Source organism: Peromyscus californicus, unplaced genomic scaffold (genome assembly GCF_007827085.1).
Source record: "Peromyscus californicus insignis strain IS unplaced genomic scaffold, ASM782708v3 Scaffold_6__1_contigs__length_162567912, whole genome shotgun sequence".
NCBI lineage: Eukaryota > Metazoa > Chordata > Mammalia > Rodentia > Cricetidae > Peromyscus > Peromyscus californicus.
Window position 1 is genome coordinate 55925159 of NW_026294584.1, and position 21010 is coordinate 55946168.

Sequence of the window (21010 nt, forward strand, 5' to 3'; positions counted from 1 at the left end):
CCACAGGAGACATCAGTGAAGTCCTTGAGACTCAACTTTCTCATTAGCTGCCTTGAAAGGCCAGTGACAACTGTAGGGAAAATGAAGTGGGATTAGCTTGAGGAAAGACCTAGGGAAGCAATTAAAAAACCTGGAAGGTATCCCAGGAGCTGGACACATGGTGCCAGACCCTGAAGGACAGCTGTGCCTCTGAGCCCAAGTGCTACTGAGAGAAGTGATGGAGGTGAGGCAAATACAGAGATAGTGTGTGGAGACAATGGTGACAGCAGAGGGGTGGGAGGTGGCTTGTCGTCAGTCAGGTGTCACAGAGCCTGTTCTAGCTGTCATTCACTTGATGTCAGTTATTTAAGCCTCCTTGTGTTCTGTATTCACATCTAGGAGGTGGAATTAACACTACCTGGCTGCGAGTCTTAATCTGAGGTGTAAATAAGGTCATAGAACATGCTTTCGAAATGGTGGTGGCTTCACAAATCCTATTTGAGTGTGAAGGGCATGAGGAGGGGTGCGGCTTCCCATGAATCAGCACAGCTGTCAGGCTAATTAAGCATGGCAACCAGAGTCTTTTCTAAGGCAAGCCAGAGCTCCTCTCCTGTCCATTGGCACAGGTGACCTGCCTGGATAGAAGGCGGCTTATCTTTAAATATTATCTCCCTTGGGTAAACAATGGAGGCAGTGCAGTCCTATTTCTGGCTATAGGAATGTCACCCAGTGGCTTGCAGGCCACTTCAAACAGTAGGATAGAGACATGCCAGCTGGTGCTGGCTGCACACTGTGCTATGTACATAAGAAAACACAGGCAGATAAACACTGTAATTAACAATCCTGGAGTGACGGTATGTTCATACAGTAAAAACAGGTGATGGATTTGAAATGCAATCTGAACTTAATCGGTTGGGTGAGGTGATTTCATAGTTGACTAACTTAGCAAACCATTTTTTTTTAAAGGTAACTAATTAAAAAGTGCCTGAGGTTATCAATTTGTTGCCAGAACTGCAGAAAAATGGGCATGGAAAGATTTTAGTCCAGATAATTATTGAATAAAGATTTGATTCCCCTGTTAGGGGAATGTTCTAGATGGAGGTATTTTTAGCTGGAACTTTTATAAATGTAGAGGAGGACTTGTTAGGGACTCCAGAGTGTCACTGTATCATGTTTAGTTTATTTTGTTAATCACAAATTATATTTGGTATCATTAGGGTGGATTCACTTTCACATGCTTATTTAAGTAAGCTTAGGATCCCGGCTTGTAGCAGGAACCCTTAGGAAGAGTGACAATGGATATATTTGAAGACTAGCAAGAAGGATGAGGAATCTTGAACACAGTGTGCAGGGGGGAGTATAAAATGAGGTTAGGGAGGCCAGGGGCTTTTGAGTTGACTGTAAACACTTGTATTTTCCCTCTAAGTCATTGCTGGGTTTCAAGTAGAGAAAGGGATTGATTGGATGCTACATTTGGAGAAGACAACAAGGTAGAAACGAGAGAACTGTGATGAGAGACCATGTTGGGTTGGGGCATGGGAATGTGAGGGGGATGGGGAGAAATGAGGAGAGTCCAAGTACACTTTGAATATGAGAGAGAGAGAGAGAGAGAGAGAGAGAGAGAGAGAGAGAGAGAGAGAGAGAGAGAGAGAACACAATTGTGTCTGAACCGTTTGGGCAAGAACAAGAACGATGCCTGTGGATCAGGATGGGAGTTCTCAGCTCCTGCTCCAGCATCCTGCCTGCCTGCTTCCTGCCATGATGATCATGGACTAACCCTCCGAAACTGCGAGCAAGCCCTCAACTAAATGTTTTGTTTTAAAAGTTGCCTTGGCCATGGTGTCACTCACAGCAATAGAAGAGTAGCTAAGACAGGCTCCTAAAACATCTTAGTGGCTGGACAAAAGAATAGTAAAACTGGGTGGTGGCTGAGAGTATAAGAATGCATTTAAGACAGTAATTGTAAGGCAATGAGAAGGATTCAGATGGAAGATATGAGACTGCAAGAGGACCTTCCTGGCAGGGGGAGGGGAGCTGTGCATGGTGGAGGAGCCAGTCTTGGTAAGGATGGGGATTGTTCATCTCTGGTTACAGGTAGGAAGATGAAGTGTGGAGGAGGAGGAGGAGCCAGGTGTTGGGTGGAGAGACATGGGGCCTCTATATAGATCATTTTGACAGCTGTGATTTTCATGGTGAAGCCAGGCTATTAACTGAATATGAGGAACATCAGGGAGGAGTTACATCTGGATGAGTAACCAGAACAGAGCAGTCCTTTCTGATTTGTTTCCCACTGTCAAGCAAGCCCTGCAAGGGCATCATTGTACCCCAGGGTCTGCCTTATGGCTGGCAGTCAACCTTGTATTTAAGAACAGTTTGTTAATCTGGACTGTTTCTTTTAACTGTCTTTTCTCCTTTATTAAAAGTTAACCCATGGTTACAATGAAATGATACAGGATTAGTGTCTGTGGAATTTGTGTGTAATGAGGGGAGTTCATTTTTAGCTACATTCTTCTTTCTGTATTCTTCCACAGATCAAATATCACATGAGACCTGACTAGAACATGAAACATCAGTAATATTTTAATTTAGCCATAAGAAAATAACTGTAAGAGATAAAAGGTTAAATTGCTTCTAATTATTTTAATCTAAGCAGCACAGACACTAGAAGGTAGTCCATGTAGGTGTCATTCCCTCAGACTTCATAGTGGTAAAAATTCTTGGATCTCCTGGGGAGCTAATCAGCATAGGTCTGTGTAGAGTAAGTTCTAGGCTAGATCTTGTAGTCAGAAGTTTTTCTGTGTCCCGTCCAGTCCTGCAGCCGCTCAGACAAGTAAACACACAGAGGCTTATGTTAATTAAAACTGCTCAGCCATTAGCTCAGGCTTACTACTGACTAGCTCTTACACTTAAACTCAGCCCATTTCTGTTAATCTGTGTGTCACAATGTGTTCCGTGGCTTTACCTGTATACTATTACATGCTGCTCCCTGGATGGTGGGCTGTTGTCTCCTGACTCAGCCTTCTTCCCAGAATTCTCCTGTCTGCTTATCCCACCTACACTTCCTGCCTGGCTACTGGCCAATCAGCATTTTTTTAAACCAGTGTACAAAAGCATTATTCCACAGCAAGGTCCTCATGAGAGTTGGTCCAGCAGTGAAATGGATACTGCTAGTTCAGGGAGTTTGCCACGCCACCAGGGAGCAAGTCCTTTCTGTCATAGGTAGACAGCAACACTGTTGGGGCTTTCTTTCCTACAACATGGAATACACCTCCTGAAAGTCTGTAAGAGCCTGCTGGGATGGGGATATTTTTTGAGAGACTAGAATATTTCTAGTAACTCGAGGCCTCTGTAACTTCTAATTCTTTACAGTCAATTCACTTTTTCTGTGAGTTGAGTATGAGATATATGATTTTAATGCTATGGAGTTCAGCACTTATAATATCAACCCAAGGAGAAGACAGAGCCTTACAGTGACCCATGGAAAGCTATTACCTCCTGAATGGAAATGTGTGATAGCAGCATCTATATGAATAACATTTATATACTTACATGCATGGATTACTACTAGACACACCTGGTCTAGACAAGAAGTTATATAAGTGATTTACACACACACACACATTTCAGATTTATGGCATTTTTTTCCCCCAAAGGGCAGGTTTTTGGTTTTTTTTTTTGGTGATGCAAAAAGCTTAGCTTGTTAAAAAAAATTCCTGCGCTTCTACTTGCTGTTAGTCTGAAAAGAATCTATTGGCTTCTAACCAATTTTTTTTTTTTAATTCATGAATCACACTGTTCACTGCCACTCGCATACAAATATTCACAGTGACCTTGTCGCTTAATTTCTTGCATTGGAATTGAATAAAAACTTGGACTAAAAGGTCAGTTTTAAAATATGCATAATAAATTCCCTGACTAAAAGTGATCCTAGCAACTTTCTGCACCATTTCTTTGCCTCATTATTCACATAGGTGTCCCTGAATTTTAAGGAGTAAAAATAAAAGAGCAGTATGTGGACCATTGGGGCCAAGGAAATTTTGTTCATGAATAAGGAACCAGTGGCAGAATGAATGAGATTTCTTAAATTAATAGGGTAGCTGTAATGGAGAATGTCATTGGGCACTTAAGTCTTTCTTACAGGATGAAAAACGGAAGCTTTTACATTATTCTAAAAAATCCCTTACTTTTAGGACCTTCCCTATATTTGGTCATCAGGGCATAGTACTGAAAGCCCCATGATGTTGGATATAACTGGTTTTTAAATTTCCTAAGATGACTAAAATGGTCAGATCTATCCAGTAGGGTGTGGCGGGATACGGAGGGAAACTGGCAGAGAGACGGGTGAAAGGATGGTTACAGATACGTGAGTCTGCATGCATTCTGCAATATTTGCTAAGTGATTAAAAAACTGGTCCTTTTTTTAGATAGGCTTTTTGTTGTTGTTGCTTTTTTGTTTGTCTCTTTTGTTTTTGAAAACAGTTTCATGTAGCCCAGTTATTCTTGACCTAACTTATATCTGAGGATGACCTTGACCTTCTGATTCTCCTGTCTCCAGTCCCAAGTGCTGGGATCATAGGTGTGCACTACCACACCTAGTTTAAATTAAAATAGGATTTTTCTTTATAAATAGGTTATTCAGTAGAGAACAATGAATCAAAATCACCAATAATTAGGTTTAGTGTGGGCAGTTCAGCTGGGGACAATATATACTGCTTCACGATCTTAGAATACTCACCCTCATTTCCTCAGCCTAATTTGGGGTAACAAGTAGATTTAAATACAAATAAAGAGATCAGAATGGCATGTCCTTAAGTTGTTAGAAACAGTATTTGTTCTTGTCTTAGTCTACTTTAGTTCATGACAGCCATTCTCCTGCCTTGAACCTCCAACTGGGAAGAGCTTCAGATTCAAGATTTCCAACTCAGAACCACTTCTCTTTCAATTTCTTTGTTGCTCTGCCTTCCTTTCCCACCTGTCAGCAACAGCCTTCACCCTTACGTCCTTGGTTTTTTCCACCCAAACCTTGTGTCCCAAGCTCTGTTATGATGTGCTGCGTCTTTCACTGTCCTTGACTCACTGTTTCAGGCAACTTCATAGTCCTTGGCCTTCTGGGTTTTTTTTTCTTACCTTGATCAAAATATTTGCCTTGGATTGGTGCCTTGGCCTTGTAAATATTACTTCCTTCTACAGATAGGAAAGTGAACAATGATTTTACCAGGTCTGTCCAATGCAGAATCAGGACACGTGTCTTTAGGGTTGAGGGACACATGTAAGAGAATGTTAACATATCTGAAGCATAGTCAGCTCAATACCACAGAAGGCAAAGAAGAGTGGTTGCTTGAGGCTGGGAAATAGACGTGTTCCCTCAGTGTGGTGCAAGGGGAGGTCTGCTAGTACAGCAGCATATTACATGTCTCCCCTGAACTCCTGCAGCAGACACGTCCTATTCTAGGGGCAGGTGATGGCAGATGACAAGGAAGACAGATGTGCATGTCCACAGGGGTTTATAGTCTAGGAAGGATTCATAACATTAAACAACTTGGCATGAAATTAATTATTCAGATGGAACACTGTTCTATTACAGAATTTTATACTTATGATTTTTTATTTTTGTCCTTTCCCCCAAGAACCCTGTCTAGTAAATATTCAGTCAGTCTTTAGATTTTAAGAGATATTTCTAAACTAAGTAGTTGCTAAGGTACAAGTTATAATTTTTGAGTTCTATATCAAAATCCTGTTCCATATCTGGATGGATTCTGTCAGTGTTGTGTCTTTGAGATTTTGGCTTTCAGTGAGAAGCATCCTGTTCCAAAGACTTCCTTCTCAACTACGCATGAGCACAGGGTCCACTTCATGTTTTCCAAGTTATTTTCAGGGGTGGACCTCACTCTTATTTTGCTGTGCACAAAGCCATTGCTTCTAGCATTCAGGGAATGAGTCCTTGGATGTGTTTATTTACCCATTAGCTGTGAGCAAGAGTGATGTTTCCACGGCCTCTTTCCTGGGCTGTCAGCAGAGTGGTTTTGTATACAGTGGGAAAATAACACATTAGCTCTGAGCCAGTGGAGCGTCAGCGATCACATCTGCTTGGATAACTGTTTTGAGATGGATTTGGAGGCTTTGGCTGGGGCTTACCAGAAAAGAAAATTATGACTGATGAGTGAAATCTGCTATGGGCAAGGAAGGGCAAACTTGTGCTACCTACACCTGCCAGTTATTGTCCAGCCCTTATACAAACACTCCCTAGGAAGGAATTGGCCTTGTGGCTTAAATTTTAATCTGTACAGAGAAATATATTTTAAAAGTGACATCAACATCATAAAGTTAAGAAATCAGTGTAATCTCAGTGTAAGACTCGTATGTTTTTAAAAGCAACTTTATGCTGAGGTATGCTTTTCAAAGGCACTTGCTTTTCAGTTTAAGGTAAAAGTAGAACATATTGCATGTTTCAGTGTGTGTGTGTGTGTGTGTGTGTGTGTGTGTGTGTTTCTCTACAGACTGGGTCATAAGGTAAATATTCTTTGTGGGTCATGGTAAACACAGTTTGAAAGTCACCATTGAGACCATAATAATCACAGTGCCTTGGAGGAAGGAAGAATCAGTTCTCCTCCTTGGCTGACTTGGTGCACGCCACCAGTCTCGATCACATCCCATCTATGTGTCGCTCTATTTCAACAGTTCAAGTCGTGTGCAGGGAGCTGTGACTGTAAGCAGGAGGAGTAAGCAAGGCTGGCTCCACACAGGGGTAGCTGATGAGAGGTGCACTCCACACATAGATGCGTGAGGCAAACTCAGCATAGTAGCTTCAAAAACACCCAAGCAATGTGCACCTCCTCCTTGTTCTCTGTGAGTAGAAGTCCTAGTTTTCAACCCCAGTGAAAACTGCTCTGTCCTTTCCCCAGAATACTTCTGTCAGACCCACATCTGATTCCACCCGACTCCCCTCTAACATCTCATAGTCACATGTGACTCCAGTCACTACAAAGGTGACGGCTGTTGCTGTTGGCTCAGACCAAGCCAGTGCTTTGGGCAGCCCAGTGCTATTTGTGCAATAGTCAGTAGATGACAGAAGCTGCAAGCTGATCAAGGAAGGAAGGAATCGATCTAAGTCAAGGTTCAAGAAGCATGAGTAGCTTTCCTAGCAGGCCCAACTTGCATTTTCCCATTACAAGGAAAGGCTGCAGGTCAGGGTGTGACCTGAATAGGGGCTAAGAGGGAATTCCTTGGAGGGTTGACGTTCAGCCACGTATCTGAGCCCTCATCATTTGCAGCTCATATTGTTGCTATTAAAAAAAAAATAGGCAAACAATTTGTCTGGATGAGTCGGATAGCACATAAAGAGGGAGACGGCCCTTATGTAGTTTCAAGGAACAATCAGGGGTAGTTATAACATCAGCAAGCAGTTATTCTTCAGCTATCAGCAGGACCTGGGGATGGTGGCCTTTGCTTTGAGAGAATCCCTGAGGTAGTCATCTGATGTTTCTGGCATGATTCACAGGTGATAGTCTGGGTTAAGTATCTATACCCAACTCACTCCAGTGTTTACATGTTTACCAAGCTTCATTAAAGCACACACACACACACACACACACACACACACACACACACACACCCACACACACACAGATGCTTGCAGGTTAAATAAGACACGCATTAACAGTAAATTTTTTAAATGATGGACACATGTCTTTTGCATGTAATGAATACACTTCTCGTTTTGAACATACAGCAGTCTACAGACTGGAAGATGGAGACATGGCTGACCTCTACTTTGCATGGAGTAGAGAGTTGTGGTAAAGAAGATGCTGCACGCCTAGTTTTGGCTCTGTCTCTTCTTCTAATTTCATTTGTGGTAAGTAGTGTTCGTGGCAGCAGCTGGAGGTCTTGCTGAATCACTGGAGGAGCTTGGCTGCTTCTCTCTCCCTGGCAGAATAGCATCTGTCTGTTGGGAAGGAAAGGGATGCATGGAACCTCTGAGCTCTGCATTTGTACTGAGAGGATGCAGAAGGTCCTAGTCATGAGCCTGTCACCTTGGCACCAATGTGATCTTCAACTGTCCCGTCTCATCTCTTGCTGCTCCTCAGATGTCTTTCTCTACCAGTTCTCTTTCTTTTCTCCACCACAGAAGACACACGGTTCACTACTGGCTTCTTTTCTCCAGCAACTAGGCAGCCATACTACAAGTTGTCTTCATTTTTGTCTTTTCTAATTCCTACAAAGTGGCTAGGAAAGACAAGCAATTCTTATCTTTACAGAGAAAGCCAGAGGGCTCCAAAACAAGGGAATGAAAATCACTGGTTCAGGTCGTCTGGAGAGTAATGTCCATGGGGAAAGGGCAGAGGGAGAACTTAATGTGACTGGATTGCTGTTTGAAATCAGATGTGAGATTTCATTATGAATTATGCATCTTTAGTTAACCCTTTGAGCAGAAACACTGATTATGAGAGATGGGTCATAATGAAATACAAGTGATAAAATTGAACATTTTCTTAGAAAACCACTATAGACATGCACTTTAATAACTTTTTATTTGACATCCAGATTTCAGTATCATATATGCATAAATAATAACAATAATTCTAACAATTTCTGTTCAGAACTTGGCATTGGTTCAACTGATCTCTTTTCTTTCTCTGTATGTTTTAAGCCTCAAACTATTGTAGCACCAGGAAGACAGTGACATAGTCATGGTTAACGTAACATGGTGGGCAGGCTGTCCTTAAGTCATGGGTTGTTTGGCAAGATGTAGTTTAACCAATGGGCTAGGAGAGGATAGGAAGATGAGTAGAGGCGAGCATGAAAGAAACATGAGTACATTTTAATGCACCAGCAAGCATATGCTAAGTTAGTATTATCTGCTCTCCAACTGCAACATGTTAGCATTAGAGTTTGGATCTGTGGTTCTTTCCTACGCAATGATTACAACCTTTCCACTCTACAGCTAGATGGGGTTCAGGACCCAGGTACGTGGTGGGCTGGGACGTAGCACGAATCTTAAAAGGTCCTATTAATAAAAACAAGGGCCTGGTATTGGGGTGAATGCTGGAAGATCAGAGAAGCAGAACAAGCCACAGCCTCACCTCACCAATTCCTCAACTGATCCTGTTTCTTCAGACTGGAATCCTCTGAGTCCTCATCCAGAATGAATCTCAGCTGAACTGCTACTCAAAAGCCTAAAAGCTTAACCAGCTCTAGTTCCTGGTCCTCACGCCTTATATACCTTTTTGCTTTCTGCCATCACTTTCTGGGATTAAAGGTGTGAGTCACCATGCCTGGCTGTTTCCAGTGTGGCTTTGAACTCACAGAGATCCAGACAGATCTCTGCCTCTGGAATGCTAGGATTAAAGGTGTGTGTGCCACCATTTTCTGGCTTCTATATCTAGTGGCTGCTCTGTTCTCTGATCCCAGATAAGTTTATTAGGGTGCACAATATTTTTGGGGAAACACAATATCACCACATTGGGATGACTTCCTCAGCAGGCTGTGCTCATTTATCTCCATAGGTACACTCATTTTCTGCTGATGTCAGGAAATGTATGGTCCCTGAATTAATAGTGCATTTTTTTTAGTGTGAGGCATGTTAAAAGTGACTGAATTTTTAGGATTAAGAATCCTCTACACAAATTTCTTGAGTTTGTCATGATTTTCATAAGGATCTCTGCATTTCTAAAGCTCAGAGTGATTACTTTTAAGTTTTGAGGGGTTAATGTATGAGGGAATCATGAATTACCACTTTTCATTTATTTACCCATAGCCCATGTAACTGCTTGCTTTCAAATCTAAGAAGTAAGTCAAGGATTCTTATCTTTTAAAATATCATGTCGAAGTGAAATGGCGCCATTCAATCCCAGCACTCTGGAAGAAGATCTGTATATTCACATTATAGAGAGGGAGCCAATGCTAGGAGGGGATACTCAGAGGTCGGCAGCCCTCGTTGGCAGGCATTTAAGGAAGTGCTAGACTCCAAGGCAACACTGACAACAGTTTTTGGTGCTTCAAAATTAAAAAAGAATTTTAAGGTAAATGGACTTATTAATTACAATGATCGGAACTGAATTATATAATGTAATGATCTACATTAGCTTTTTCAATAGGGTATAATAAAGCCTATTTACTTTGATGGAACATAATTTTCCCTCAATATAAAATTGAGATATCATTTATAGCATGACTAGAATGTTTAAACACCAACATCTCTATTTTGTGGTGTTCAGGGTCAAATCTTGCCCCTGTGTAGCAAGCGCTCCTCTCCTCAGCTGTACCCTAATCCCCAACATTTTGAGAGCCCAGGCCTTCCTATGGGGAAGTTTAGATTTCTGCACACCTAGGTGATTATTCATGGTGAGCAAGAGCCACTGGGCAGATAAGGGAAGGCAGAGGCACATGATGGACACCACACTCTAGGTTAGCTTTTGATGGCCATGGTCCAGAGAAGCGGGTGATCAGTTTCCACAGTCACAACCCCAGATCCATCGTAGGTGTTAGAAGTACTGACCAGTGTTCCAAAGGCAAGCACATCATTTGCTGTGGGAAAAAAGAGAAACAGATTAATGAAAAAAACTTTTCACAGTGTAGACCAAGTTCATCAACAGCTACAATGACACAATTGAGCATATTCTTTGATAGATTTTATACTTTAAAAGCAGAGTGGAGGAAACACATGGTGTAGGGTTTTAAAACAAAGTGTCTCTACAATGTTCTCTACCCATTCTCAGAACTTGTCATTGTATCATTCACCATTTGGCCTATACCTTATTATAGATAATGGATTGATTAGCCTCCCCACTTTTCTTTACTAATTCTAAACCCAAAACACTTATCTGTAATGTGCCATTTACTTTCTTGCTTGCCTGGGTAAGTTTTATTTTTTGATAGTATAGAAATAACATTTTATAAAACCATTAAACTCCATAAGGCACAGTACAAATCATATGGGGACAGAAAACTAGAAACCTAAAAAAGCATGGAGTTTGGGTCATTATTTTTGACTCATAAAGAAATGCCACTTTGAGCATGGCTTATATTCTGGAAAGTTAATGGGAACACAAAGGTCAAAGCTGACTTTCAGATGTGCAATATCGTACAAGTTACAGACTTAGCTCAAGATGAAGGCAAGAGATAAGACTATCCTTCAAGCTACTTAACTACTCGAGTGAAGGCGTAAGTTTGACTTATATAGTTTGTGTATGTCTTAGTTAGGGTTTCTATTGCTGTGACTAGACACCATGACTATGGCACCTTTTGTAAAGGAAAACATTTAACAGTTCAGAGGTTCAGTCTATTATTATCATGGTGGGACATGGCAGCATGCAGGCAGACATGGTGCTGGAGAAGGAGCTGAGATTCCTACATCTTTTTCAGGCAACATGAAGTGAACTGACACAATGGGCATGGCTTTAGACCTCAAGATCCACCTCCACAGTGACACACTTCCTACAGCAAGGCCACACCTCCTCCAACAAAGCCACACCTCCTAATAGTACCACTCCCTATGAGCCTATGGGGGCCAATTACATTCAAACTACCACAGGATATTTATACATCTCACAGGTCACACATGTAAATATGTATTTTACTTCTTAACAAGTTAGCACCTTGGCACGAGTCAGCACCTTCTTTCTGCCTTGCTTACTCAGAACACTTCATTTCACCAATGTGACTTAAAATGACTCTCCTGCAAATATCCTTTGACTAACAGGATTTTCTTGGTTAAAATGTGACGAGAAACATAAACCAATGTGAAGTAGAAACTGCCCTTTCCTTCAGAATCTAAGTAGTTCATGCTTGAGGGAAATAGTTCAGTTATAAGGCTCACTCTCCACTAGAGGGGGCCTGCTGTCTTCCTTAGGATATCTTGAAAATGCAATTGAAATTCCCAGTAACAGCATTGCAAGTTAACATAGAGGAAGCATTACCACTGAACATGTTTTTTTTTTTAATTAAAATTTATGTTATTTGCGTTTTGTAGTTGTCAACGTCTTTACCAATGCAAACAAGAAGCCATAAAATAGAACTATCCAGGAAGGCAGAGTAACTTTCCTATGAACACTACTGTAATATGCAGTGTACTGTAAGAAGCTCCTGTCTCCAGAACTGCAACTTTGAGACATACGGTTTCTAAATGAAGGGGATATACACATCAGTATTTGCAGATCCAGACACTGTTGCATGATGTGGATAGTGGAGTTTGGGTGGGGGTCATGGTGGAGTTTATAACAGTCAACTTGCTAACTCTAGATGATATCTTGCTTTATATAAGACTGTTCCCCCCACCAGTGGCTTCCTTAGACTCATCTCAGAACTAGGGGTACACAGCTTTATAATCTTTGTTTTGGGGGCAGTGTGGACTTTTGATGTCATTTAGTTAATCACAAGGGCAAAAGAGGGTTCCTTAGAAGTGCTGCTAATTTCAGAGAGGAATCTCTAGAGTGAAGACCCAAGTCACACAGTCACCTGAAATTGACACAATGTATTGAAAGTCTGGAAACCAAACCTAGTTTTAACTGAGCTCAAAGGCTAACAGTATAGAAATGTTGCTGTGGTTGACAGCGATGCATTAATTCCTTTCTGATTTTCCAAGGGCTAAGAATTCCAGGCTTTCAGAGGTAGGAAACCACACCATACACCTTTATTTTTCTAAGGTATGATGCATTTGAATTAGTTTTCAAATGAGCAAAGAATTGAAATGGCTGTGTTGGGCAGGACACACAGGCACAAAATCTTTTCAGAAAATATTTTAGTGAACAAGGCAACTATAAATTAGGTTTTATTCTATATTTGCTATTGCAACAACAGCTAATTAACAGCAACACTTATGTTTGATAATCTCCCAGCTTACAGAACGTAAACTGAGAGTAGAAACTAAAATGAATAATCTGAAACAAAGAACAGTCCATTTAAACTTATAAGGTCATAGGCCTGAGTGGGACCTACTGCTATTGTATTGCTAAGTGAACATACTCTGCATGTCAAATTGCCTTCTCAATACTTAGTCTGAGCCTATAGATTAGTGTTGTTGTCTTCTTTGGGTGGTGGTTACTGCAGAGGCTTATAATTGGTCAGCATGCTGAGAATGAGTCGATGGTTTATTGCTCAGCCTGTGATGGGGCATCTATGTCAGCCCCTCCAAGGCTCAGGGAACTTCATGGAAGAAAGGGTAGGAAGAAAGCAAGAGCTGGAGGATGAAGAGTGTAGTTGTTGTGGGACTGTGTCTTCTGGGCATGGTATGGCCACTTCTCTCTTTAACACATTACTTGTAAAGACTGCACAAATTTGAGTCCATCAACACTTAAACCACAGACAGGGGAGGGGCTCACGAGGACCTACGCCTTCCTGAGGATTTATCCTTGATTGGGATAGGGAGACATTTTCTTCAATAATGCAGTCACTAGTATAGAGCCTAGCCTGCCTGGGAGGGGTTGGGTGGGACTTTAGTCTACAATTGGCACCCAGACCTTTGTTAAGAATTTCCACATTAAACCTGAGAGCTTAAAAAAAAGAGGTTCTAAAATGGAGCCCAGAACAGCTTTCTGGTTCAAGTCTCATTATGGCCTGTGGTACAGAGACCCTTCCCCTGGCTATGGTGGGCTTCAGTGGCAACATGGTGGACTCCTGTGGTCTCTCATGGGCTGTGATACAAAGAGTCTTCTCCTAGCTGCTGCCTGCAGGCTTGAGAACACAGCCATGGGCTTAAAAACACAAGCATGCTGCTTAATACTGCTTCCCAGAATTGGAGAGGTAAGCATGCCTCATTGGTACCTGCACCATGGTGAAAAGCTGAGCGGGCGGAGCAAGAAGCCAGGACCATCACCTGGTCCTAACCACGCTGCAGTTTAAAGCAATGGTCAGAAAATGATTATGGTCCTATGCAGGCTTCACAGCTGTTGGTCTAAAGTTCATGAGCATAAGCGAGACAGTTGTGTGGCTTGGTATGTTTATGGGGCCCCTGGCAGTGGAATCAGGTTCTATCCCTGGTGCATAAGCTGGCTTTTTGGAGTGCATTACCTATGGTGGAACACCTTGCACAGACTTGATACAGAAGGGAAGGGCTTGGATCTGCCTCAACTGAATGTACCAGGCTTTGCTGACTCCCCATGGGAGGCCTTACCTTTTCTGAGGAGGGGGATGAGGGTGGGATGGTGAGGGAAGGCTGGGGGGACCAGGAGGAGGGATGAGAGGGGGATCTGTGGTTGGTATGTAAAATGAATAAATTTCTTAATAAAATAAATAAATTAAAAAACGAAAATTATTACAGATACACAATAAAACATATTCAGATGGAAAAAACTTCTAAATGGGTTACAGTGTGTTTAAAAATATATGTAGGCTTGGTTGAGAAAAGAAAAGGATAGAGGAAGTCCTTAAAAAAGAACTAGAGTAATTTAAAAAAAAGCCACATAAAGATGGAAAATACACAGAGAGTCTGGATACTGTATCTTGTTGTGTTGTATTTGAGATTTTTTTTAAACTGCAGAGAGACATTTGATTGTGGGGGCTGCTAAGCTAAACCAACATATATATATATATATATATATATATATATATATATATATTTTAAAGGCATCTTGACTTCAAAATTTGGGTCTAAGGATATGTTGCTTTAGAAAAGAGGTTCTGCTTTTGTTCCCACAGAAGATGAGAAGCTGTAGATTCCTTCCAGGTTATTATGGTTCCATCAAGGAAGACTCACTGCCGAGAAGTCTCTGTAGATGAAGTGCTAAATAAAAACCAAAGAGTCAGATATAGAGGTGAAAACCTGAGAGTTCAGAGGAATAGGAAAAGCCACAAGCTAACCTTACCTCACCGACACCTTAGTCTGCAAAGAGAGAGACCTACTTCCTGTATACCCATGCCTATATGCCTTTCTGTTCTGCTATATCATTTGCTGTCTCCGTCCAGCTACACCACTTTCTCTTCCTGCCCAGCTCTGTCACTTCCTGTCTGTCTGTACAGGTCTTCAAACCTCCATGGTTAACTATTGTTGGAATTTAAGGCGTGTGCCACCATGCCTGGCTCTGTTCCCAGTGTGGCCTTGAAATCACAGAGATCCAGACAGATTCCTGCCTCCTGAGTGACAGGATTAAAGGCATGTGCTACCATTGCCTGACTTCTATGTTTACTATAGTGGTTGGCTTTTTCCTCTGATCCTCAGATAAATTTTATTGGGGGACACAGTATATTGGGGGACTCAATATATCATCATAGGTCTTCAATGGGAGCAATGGCCCAGATGATCCAACATCCAGAACAGCTTCAAAGCAACTGGCTGAGATGATGCAGCCTCACAGACTACTCCAGTCAAGCTTGACCATAATCCTAAATTTTCTCAGGATCCCCATATGATTGTTAGTGCCCCCAATTAGCAGGAAGTAGTATAGAAAGCTATGCCTAAATTCCCAAAATATTGTTTATAAATGTTTGTTTATATTTAAAGGGGGATGTGATATAGAAATGGTGAAAAAGGCAGATTATTGAATCTACTTTAATACAAAAAAACAACTGTTAATCTCAAAATACTTTATATTGGTATGGATTTGGGTTTATTAATACAAATTTAAGGTCAATTTTGTTATACTATATGTTTATTTCTACTCTTGCTTAAGGTATTAAGTTTATGCAACTCATTTAAAATTGTAATACAGCATTAAGAAATACAGATTAATAGTCATCTATGATAATCAAACTTATAGTCATGGATTTTTAGGTATACAAAGATATATTTCAATTAGACAGATAATCTTCAAAGACCTACAGAATATGGCATTAAAAATGTTTTAAGAGCTTAGACTTTTCTGGACAGTGAGACATATCTGCTCCTGTCAGCACCAATTACTTCAAAGAGGATGATGGGGATCAAGGAAACTCCTTATGGAGTTTGCTTACAATGTGGAAAACGCTAGCCATTTGGGCAGGAAACTGCTCTTGCCTGGACTGCTTGACAATATGTTGTATAAACTAGACATGCAGGGCCATAGGAAAGTGACCACTAAATTTTGCCAAAACAAGGTGAGATGGTCCTTCAGTTCCTACTTCACAGAAGAAACTGTCAGACATTTTTCAGGACACAGAGGAAAGCAACTGATGAACTTTGCCAATAGGCGGAACAGTCTTTCAAATTTCCTGCTTCACTGAAAGTATGCCAGAGACTCCAGGCCTGCAGGCTGAAGATAGATGCCCCAATGCTACACAGGAACTTTGGGTAACTGTCCAGGCAGCCAGATGTCGCTGTCATTTCTAGAATTTTGGAAGTTGCTTGCAATGCACTTCCTGTTTACTCAGATATTGTTATATATATCCTTCTGGGGTCTTTGATGGAATTGAAGACTAGATAGTTATAATTATAGTTTTCCTTGGTTATGATAAAAGGTAAATTAGATATCAAACTTTAGACTCACAAATATAAGATAGGTATTAGAATATTTTCTTTAATTTTGCCAAATACAAATAGGCTAGGTATTGTAACTGTTTTGTTATATGTAATTTTACTATGTTAAAGTTAAAACCTTCCTTTTAGATTAGATAGAAAAAGGGAAGTGCTGCGGGATGGTCTTTCTGTATGCTGTGAATATGTGTGGCTACCATTTGTTAATAAAGAAGCTGCATTGGCCTATGGCAAGACAGGTTATAGACAAGCAGGAAATCCAAGCAAAGACACAGGGAAAAGAAAGGTGGAGTCAGGGGAGATGCTGCGAGCTGCCAGGGGAGCAGGATGTAATAGGAACATGAGACATGTGGTGATACAAAGATGAATAGAAATAGGTTAATTTAAGATGTAATAGCTAGCTAGCAATAAGCCTGAGCCACAGAACAAACAGTTTATAATTAATATTAAGCCTCTGAGTGATTATTTTATGAAAGTGACTACACTAGCCTTCTGCAGATTACATCTCATCATGGCCATGTCAACAACCTAATAAAATTCAACACACACACACATACACACACACACACACACACACACACACACACACACACACACACACTCACTCACGAAAGACAGGAAAGTAGAAAGGGATGAACTGGGAAGAGGAAGGGGAGCAGGTGGAGTTAGAGGGGGTTGAGAAAAGGTAATGAAAGAGTATAATCAAAATAAATTATAACCATGTAGCAATGCCATCATGAAACACATCATTATGTATTATTAATATAAATTAATAAGAACTAAAAAAAAAACCCAACAAATTTACTGTCATTTTAAGAAAACCACAGTTTTGAATACCACAATAAAATCTTCACAGAAAAAATTTGAAAGACCTTTTGGGTTATGACTAGAGTCCCCTCACCCCCAAACATCTGAGGGCCAATCTAGGAATAAAGAAGAGGTGGAGCACATCCCTTATCTATGACACATGATATTATAAATGTTACAGATTCAGAGTATTTGAATATATAATGTTACATTGAGGACAGAGCTCAAGTCATTAACACTGTGTACACACAAGCTAATGTTAACTTTGTTTCTTATTTAGTGATTGTGTTTTGACTGTTGCCTGTCACACAAGGACAGGCATGAGATTGTCCACTGATGGTGTCCTGTGTGCAGACAACAAGTTTTATATCATGGAGCACTCTGGATCTTTAGATTAGGGGTGCTCACTCTGAAAAAGACACTGGCAGAAGGAGCAAGCTTCATCTATACTGGAGAAAAACCGCTTTCTTCTTTTCACACTGGAGAACTTGTATAAAACGGGGCTGAGCTTTTAGATAGTTGAGACTCAAGTTCAGAGAGTTCTCTCTCTGGACTGCAGAGTACAGTGAGCCACACACAGCTGCTGTAGTCAACCAGTCATTCAGATGAAGTCCTGCTTTTAACAAAGGACAAGAATCAAATACACAACAGGACTACTAGAAACCACAGGACCTAGGCTTGGTCTTTGTCTAAATGTAAATCTTGCATCTCTTCTATTCTTTTCAAGCTGTAGTCCTCATCTGTACTGATGGCAGGTTGTTTGGCAGGCCTGACAACAAAGACTGTTCCTATTCACAGGAGGTATGTTAGGGCATTGGTAGAGCCAGAGCCTAACTTTTGGCTTTTGTATTGTAGAAAACTAGATCTCAGAAATACAAGAAACATTCTCATAGGCATTTTCACCTTCTGTCCCAGGGGTAATGATGAGAACCAGGAGCTTGTAGAGAGAGAAAAAGCATCTTTCTGTCAAAATAACAGGTCCTTCATGGGGAGGACAGAAGGGTAGACCCAAGTTCAAACAGAGCTCAGCTCTCTCATTCACTAACTTAGTGAACTGAGTTATTTACTGTGGTCTCAGTTTCCTTAACTGCAGAATGTGAATAATAATCCCTACTTCACAGGCATGGTATATAGAATACAGGATCTGATTTCTAACATAAAATAAGTACTCAGGAAAAATTCTCTTCATTTTGTTTTCTCTGGCTATTCTACTGAAAGAACATGTTAGGATTGCCTCTTAAAATCAGAAGAGAGAGACATACTGATTTAAGCAGTTATCAAATGCCTTCGTGCAAGTGATTAGCATCTAGCTGGCTGAGTAGAATGAAGTAAACTCATACCTTTTCTAAGCTAGTTTCTGTGAAATACTTAAAGTTATTTTGGGTCCTACCTTGGTCATGTATATGTATGCCTTTGTTTGTTTTCTAGATACAGTCTTCTAAATACATAAGGCCTACATCTGTGGGTTGATATATCTGGGAAAAGACATCTGTGTCTGTCCTGGACATATACAGATCATTTTTTTCTTACAATTATTTCTTGAAGAGTACAGTATAGAAACTATTTACATTGCATTTACGTTATAAAAGATATGACAAGCAATCGATACCTTGTTGTGAAGAGTCAAGCTTACTTAAAGTGTATGAAAGGTATGTATAGATAGTGTGCAAATACTGTGCCATCTTATAGAAGGGGCTTGAGAACCTCACTATATGGTACTCATGGTAGACCTGAGACCAGCCAGCATGGAGGGATAATGGCATTTCTTAGAGTTTGAATGCAGCCACTACCAGGGATCAAATGTCTCTGCACCTAAGGTTCTCATGTTTTAGTAAAAGTGACAAGACAGGATGGACGCAGTCATCTGTCACACCAGGGAACAGTGTCTCTTGGTTTGATTACATAGATCCTGATTATCATTCCACACATAAATATTCAGGCTCACATGGCAGGTTATTAAAAGCACATGACACTTGGTGTAAGCTAAGTTATTTCAGATGATTAAGCCTTATGAATAGGTCAACAGATACTTAACTCTCAACATGTTCATTCCTGAGGGCTGAGTTCACCGCCCTTTAGGCTGAGGAATACCTACAAGAAAATGTAGGAAGACTACTGAAAAGTAAAACTTTAAGCAAACCAAATCTAAAAGTTTCAAGAGAACATACCCTGTATCTGGTAAGGCTGATAAAACAGTCGAGCACTGCCTGAGCTTGTGGCAGATAATCTACTTATATTCCTTTAAAACCACCGTCTCTCCTCCTTATCCTTCTTCCTCACCTCTAATCATGCCACTCCTATGGGAAAGAATAACTAATGATGGACCCTAATGGGCAATGGGGTAACTATCAAATGAAAACAAAGCAACATACCCCCCTGGACCTATCCACGTATGTTGGCATAGTGGTTAGGACTCCCTATCACCTGGCTATTTCTTACCTACTTACCAGCCATTCTATGCAACTCCATAGTCCTTCAATAAGTCATGAATTTCCCATTTTCATGGAAAATTTTTTGTTCCCTCCAGGAACAAATCTAGTCTTTTCTCTGAAAATTGGATCCATACAGTCTGAACTTGTAGCTCCTTTCCTAGCCTGTAGCACTCTCCCATTCTTCATCTTACAGTGATTGAATTAATAGTTCTTTGTCTGGTTGAAAATGACTTGGTTCCCTCTCTAGAACATACTTTGTATTAGAAGCTGACTATTTAAAATCCTAGTTTAGGGCAGAAAAAGTACCTGGTGAGCCTGAAACATGCTGCTGCAAAAATAAGAAAATGATCCAAAACCCATTTAGACATGTCAAAAGGACAGAGTTGCTGGGACAATTTGAGATAGAGAAGACTACTGAGGAAAATGCATTACAATGCATTTCGTAACAGAAAGAATCCCCAAAGGCAGAAGGGGAGAAGAACATTTCTTTAGAGAAGAGTGTCAACTCTAAGGAATGACAGAAAGTCACTGTTCTGCAGCAAGCAGTGTAATAACTGGGTCAGGCAGAAGCCATTAGTGCTACATCACCAGCGGAAATGATGCTGGGGAGCGGCTGATCACACAGAATCAAAGTGCCACTCCCATGTTGTTTTCAATTTCAGAAGAACAAAGGGAATAGTCAGATCTGGGCACTTTCAGATCTCAGCCAGATGATCAATGATCAAGCAGCATCAGTAAGAAAGGACAAACAGTGGCCACGTGCCTCCTGAGCTGATGCTAAGGAGGGATGCAGTTCCGTGTAGGTATTGCTTTTGCTCTAAACTGCTTGACCTGAATCTAAAATCAGATAATGAAACAGATAAATACTGATCACGGGGTGAAGAAATTAGCTGCTAGGATGCCTCAAAATAGTCAGTGTCATGAACCCCCAAATTAGTGGAGGGACTTCTCTGGTTGACAGAGTAAACAGGCATGCCAATTACAGACAATACGTGACTTTTTAAAAGTAGGTCTCATATTTCAAAAACTTGGAAAAAGCAATTAGACAACTGGAAACTGTCTGCATGGTCTGGGTGCTGTCCTGTCAGTGCTATATATACTTTAGGGTAGTGGCGAACGGAACTCTAGTCATGTGGGAAGATGTGCTGGTCCTCAGGAAAAGGCTGGAGGGAAGGCCAGGGAGCTCCAGGGAAGCACTGCCTTCTCTTCACCTGCTTCCCTCTGACCTCAGCCAGTGCCATGTCTGTGAAATGCTCACTGGTTTGCATTAAGATGAATGTGAATTGAAGAAAAACTCATCAGATCCAGACAGGGGTTGTGGACTTGAGATTTGGCATCTTAGAGAAAGTTGAGAAGAGCGAGCACACAGCCTGGATGACGCAATGAGTCTGTTGTCGGCACACAGAAGCCG

At 41.0% G+C, this 21010-nt stretch overlaps 1 protein-coding gene across 8 annotated transcripts in view; it reads right to left on the reverse strand.

Moving 5' to 3' along the window:
• Nucleotides 1–8488: 8488 nt before the first annotated feature.
• Tpk1 (thiamin pyrophosphokinase 1) overlaps nucleotides 8489–21010 on the reverse strand; it is a 321619-nt gene continuing 309097 nt past the window's right edge. For all 8 annotated transcript variants that reach the window (XM_052719170.1, XM_052719165.1, XM_052719167.1 and 5 more), the window contains one exon: nucleotides 8489–10503. In XM_052719170.1, coding sequence (XP_052575130.1) covers nucleotides 10385–10503 — 119 coding nt within the window. In that variant the 3' untranslated portion in view covers nucleotides 8489–10384. The remainder of the gene's footprint in view (nucleotides 10504–21010) is intronic.